Source organism: Sinocyclocheilus rhinocerous, unplaced genomic scaffold, assembly GCF_001515625.1.
Source record: "Sinocyclocheilus rhinocerous isolate Xijiao unplaced genomic scaffold, SAMN03320098_v1.1 scaffold2596, whole genome shotgun sequence".
Taxonomy (NCBI): domain Eukaryota; kingdom Metazoa; phylum Chordata; class Actinopteri; order Cypriniformes; family Cyprinidae; genus Sinocyclocheilus; species Sinocyclocheilus rhinocerous.
Genome location: NW_015623452.1, coordinates 135,142 through 138,796, shown reverse-complemented (window position 1 = coordinate 138,796; position 3,655 = coordinate 135,142). Strand labels below are relative to the sequence as shown.

The 3,655-nt window shown below is 38.2% G+C and overlaps 1 protein-coding gene across 7 annotated transcripts in view; it reads left to right on the top strand.

Annotated features, from left to right (window-relative positions):
- Positions 1-3,655, top strand: part of LOC107741734 (PTB domain-containing engulfment adapter protein 1-like) — a 51,334-nt gene that overhangs the window by 34,571 nt on the left and 13,108 nt on the right. For all 7 annotated transcript variants that reach the window (XM_016554970.1, XM_016554678.1, XM_016554608.1 and 4 more), the window contains exons 3-4: positions 1,681-1,742; positions 2,214-2,285. In XM_016554970.1, the coding sequence (XP_016410456.1) occupies positions 1,681-1,742; positions 2,214-2,285 (134 nt within the window). The remainder of the gene's footprint in view (positions 1-1,680; positions 1,743-2,213; positions 2,286-3,655) is intronic.

Sequence of the window (3,655 nt, the reverse complement as noted above, 5' to 3'; positions counted from 1 at the left end):
AGAACCCTTTTTGGTTCCACAAAGAACCATTCAGTCAAAGGTTCTTTAAAGAACCATTTCTTTCTTACCTTTTTATAATTTGAAGAACCTTCTTTCTCCACAAAGAACCTTTTGTGAAACAGAAAGGTTCTTCAGATGTTAAAGGTTCTTTATGGAACCATTTAGACCAAAAGGTTCTTCTATGGCATCGTGAAGCACCTTTATTTTTAAGAGTGTATGTGTGTAAATGAGGTGCAGGTGTGGATGGGCAATCAGTCCCAGGTATGAGGGGTGATGGGAATTGGAGTCCGAATGGGAATGGTTAATATTCAGGAGACGGTTCCCTCTGGTGGTGCGGAGGAGGCGGTATGGGAGCCTCCTCTGTAACAGGTTACAGTAGTTTGAAGAGCTTAATATAAAGCACATCTCATTTTTAGGACAAATGGGTTATGCACTTTTGAGCTCACTCTGTGTCCTTCATTTTTTTCAGATGTGTCAGCAACGTTAAAGTATATTGATATAAAAGTTATTGTTCCATCCCAGGGGGGGAAACTCTCATTTGCAAACAGAATTCAGCACACAACAAAGTTCCACTTGTGCAGTGATTAAAACAGCACTGCATTCATTTGTTACACATGCATGCCGAACTAAAAAACTAACGATTTCAGTACAAAAACGTGTACCGTTACATCCCTATTACCTAATGATTTCTGAATAAGTGTTTAGAAAGAGGTAAATTGTACTTTTTAACTTTTATTATTATTATGTAATAATTTTGGAAACATAATAATTTACTACATTATTTTTTTCTAACATTTTCTGTGGACCCCTAATACGCCCTTGCAGCCACAGAGGGTCCCTAAACTCCCTGAACAGTTTAAAAACCCCTGGTCTAATTAAACGAGATGCGCATGGACCTCAACATTTAACACACCAACCACAAGAACAGTGACAGCCACAAGAACACATTTAATTAAAAGATGAGGTCTGATTATTCACCACATGAAAAGAAATTGAAAGTGACAACACATGCAACAACAGCAGCATAAATAAAATCAAGAGTAATCAGTTTAATTTATTCATGTTTATACAATTCAAAGTACTGCATGACAGTGTTATTATCCTCACATTATACACCTTGCTCAAAAATGCTTAGAAAGAAAAACATAGAAAAGCTTTTTTTGTGTGTGTGTGTTTGAGTCTTTTGTGGGCTTGTTGTTTAAAGTTTAAAGCACTTAAAATGGGGGAGGACCTATGTTGATGCTGAGAGATTTTAAGGGGTCTCTGAGGTAAAGATGCAATGTCAGCTGTGCAGGAGAATCAATAATCAACTTTAAAGTTTCCAGTGATTGTGATTCCTGTGTAACTACAGTACGTTTATGCTGCCTCCGTGGTGTATTAAAAAGTTTGGGACATCCACAAAAAAATCTAACAAATTAAGCATTAAATGACTAAGGCCATCTTTGCACAGAAAGATACACAGACACTGATTTTTTTAATCACATGGAGCAGCATAAGTATTATTAAATATAAATGCAAATCCTGCATTAAATTATGACATGCTCAGGCAATTGTTAAGTCAGTAACTGTAATTTTAATTTAGAAATAATCCAAGTTTAGATTGATTGATTGCTGGAAAATGTCAGTCATCTGCCATTACACCTAAATTCTTTTTCTTTTTCTCTTTTTTTTTGGATCCAGATAAACCCTGCATACACACACCTGAAGCCTTGGTGAGAAGTCATGTTGTGTATAATACAAAGGTAGAGTTTGAGACATATTTCTTATTTGTTCCTGTGGTTCTCTCTGCTTCTACTATATTTACTACGCAGTAGGGGGACATACACATGGTCTGGCACCCTGTGGGCCGTCCTAAACAGCAAATGCACACTGCGTACCACTGTGTACACCATTTCTTTGACTTTGGGATGTGAGATGTGTGTGCGTAAGTATGTGAGAGAGAGCCTGCTTCACTGAAGCTGTTTCTATGATGGATGTAGTGATGTTTAAAGTTGTACTAAATGCACTTGAGAGTGTGAGTGTGTGTGGAGGGAGTGTTATGCGAGCTCACTGAACTCCCCTTCTCTGACCTTCATCAGTTTTTATCGCCAGCCACCAGTACAAAATGATACACACACCTATGCTTATCAGCCCATCCTACATTCTATTGATATATTACTTAACTAATGTTTTATTTAAGGTTTGTGGTTTGTGTCTACTGTGTGTTCATGTAGTTCTTGGGAATCACAGAGGTGGAGCAGCCCAAAGGGACAGACATGGTCCGTGTGGCCGTCAGGAAGCTGAAGGTAGTGTGTTCACAGACACATTTATGGTCGGTCTGCACTCGCAAACAAAGCCAAAACCTAGATATTTTAGGCAATATAGAAATCCTAGCCAGGACGCGTCCTGGGAAAATGGCACGTATGGTCACCCTAATTTATGGGCTATAAAACGTGCTCACGGTTCTTCTCGCCTGTTTATGGGGCAGAAACGGCTGTGATAATTAAATATAAATATACAGACATTTTAAAAGGCCAAGTTTACTTCCAAAGCTCATATAACAGGCTCAAGCTGCATTTCAATTTTATGTGAGTGCCAGATAACACAATGCAAAAGCTGGTAGGTAAAACAATAATTTATATCATTATTAAATTGGTAAAAAAATGAAATGATTAATAATTGAATAGTGATTCTTAATTTATTCATATCTAATTATTATAAATTAATATTCTGTATTTTATTGTTATATTTTACTTGACCATTTGTCTTCAGTTATCATTTATACTATCACTGACATTAATACTCTAAATACCACACTAACCTGTTTAGAGTTGGTGAACTATTATTTTTCTAAGTGATCTGCTTATGATTTTCACATAGTGAACAATGAAAAAAAAACTAATTCCATAGACTTTAATTGAATCACGGACCCAAGCCATATTCAGGAACAATAATATCATACAGTAAGTTGCATCCCAAATTATGCACTATGCACTATGTACTCTTCCATTTAGTGTATTAATTATGTAGTTGAGTGCATGAAGTGTCCAACTGTTATGGTTATGATCTGTTTTGGTTTAGTTTTCTGTGTTTCCTTTCTCCTGCCTTGTTTGTTTCCATGGTTTTTGATTAATTAGCTCCACACCTGTTTCTGTTTCTCCCTGATTACGTTCCCAGTATTTAAAACCTGTGTTCTCCAATATTCCTTTGTCTGCTATTGAGTTGTTTCCCCTATGTGCTACGTGAGTGTCTGCCTGCCCTGTATTCCCCCGAAGCAAAGATTAAAAGACTGTATTTTGAGTTTACGCCTGTGTCTCCTCATCTCCTCGTTCCACCTCCATAGCCATTACGTAACAGAATAGCAGACCTTCAAAGTGAGTAATATTAGCGGCGTTTTTCTTTCTTTTTTGGTTTTGTTTCTCCCCTCTTCCGGAATGGCAATCCCAGCCGTTCAACTCCTTTGCCTGGAGCAACAGGACCGTTCGCTGGAGGACCATACCAGGGACTTTGTAGATCTGGCATACCTTACACACTTCCTGGATCGCTCGCTCTGCATATTCTATCACACCAGCCTGAGCGAGCGGTGTAAGGCACGCCTACCAGCGAACGGTCCCAAGGAGGATTTCGCCGCTTTTGTGGAGTGGGTGCTGGAGAGAAATGAACTGTATTCCTCCAT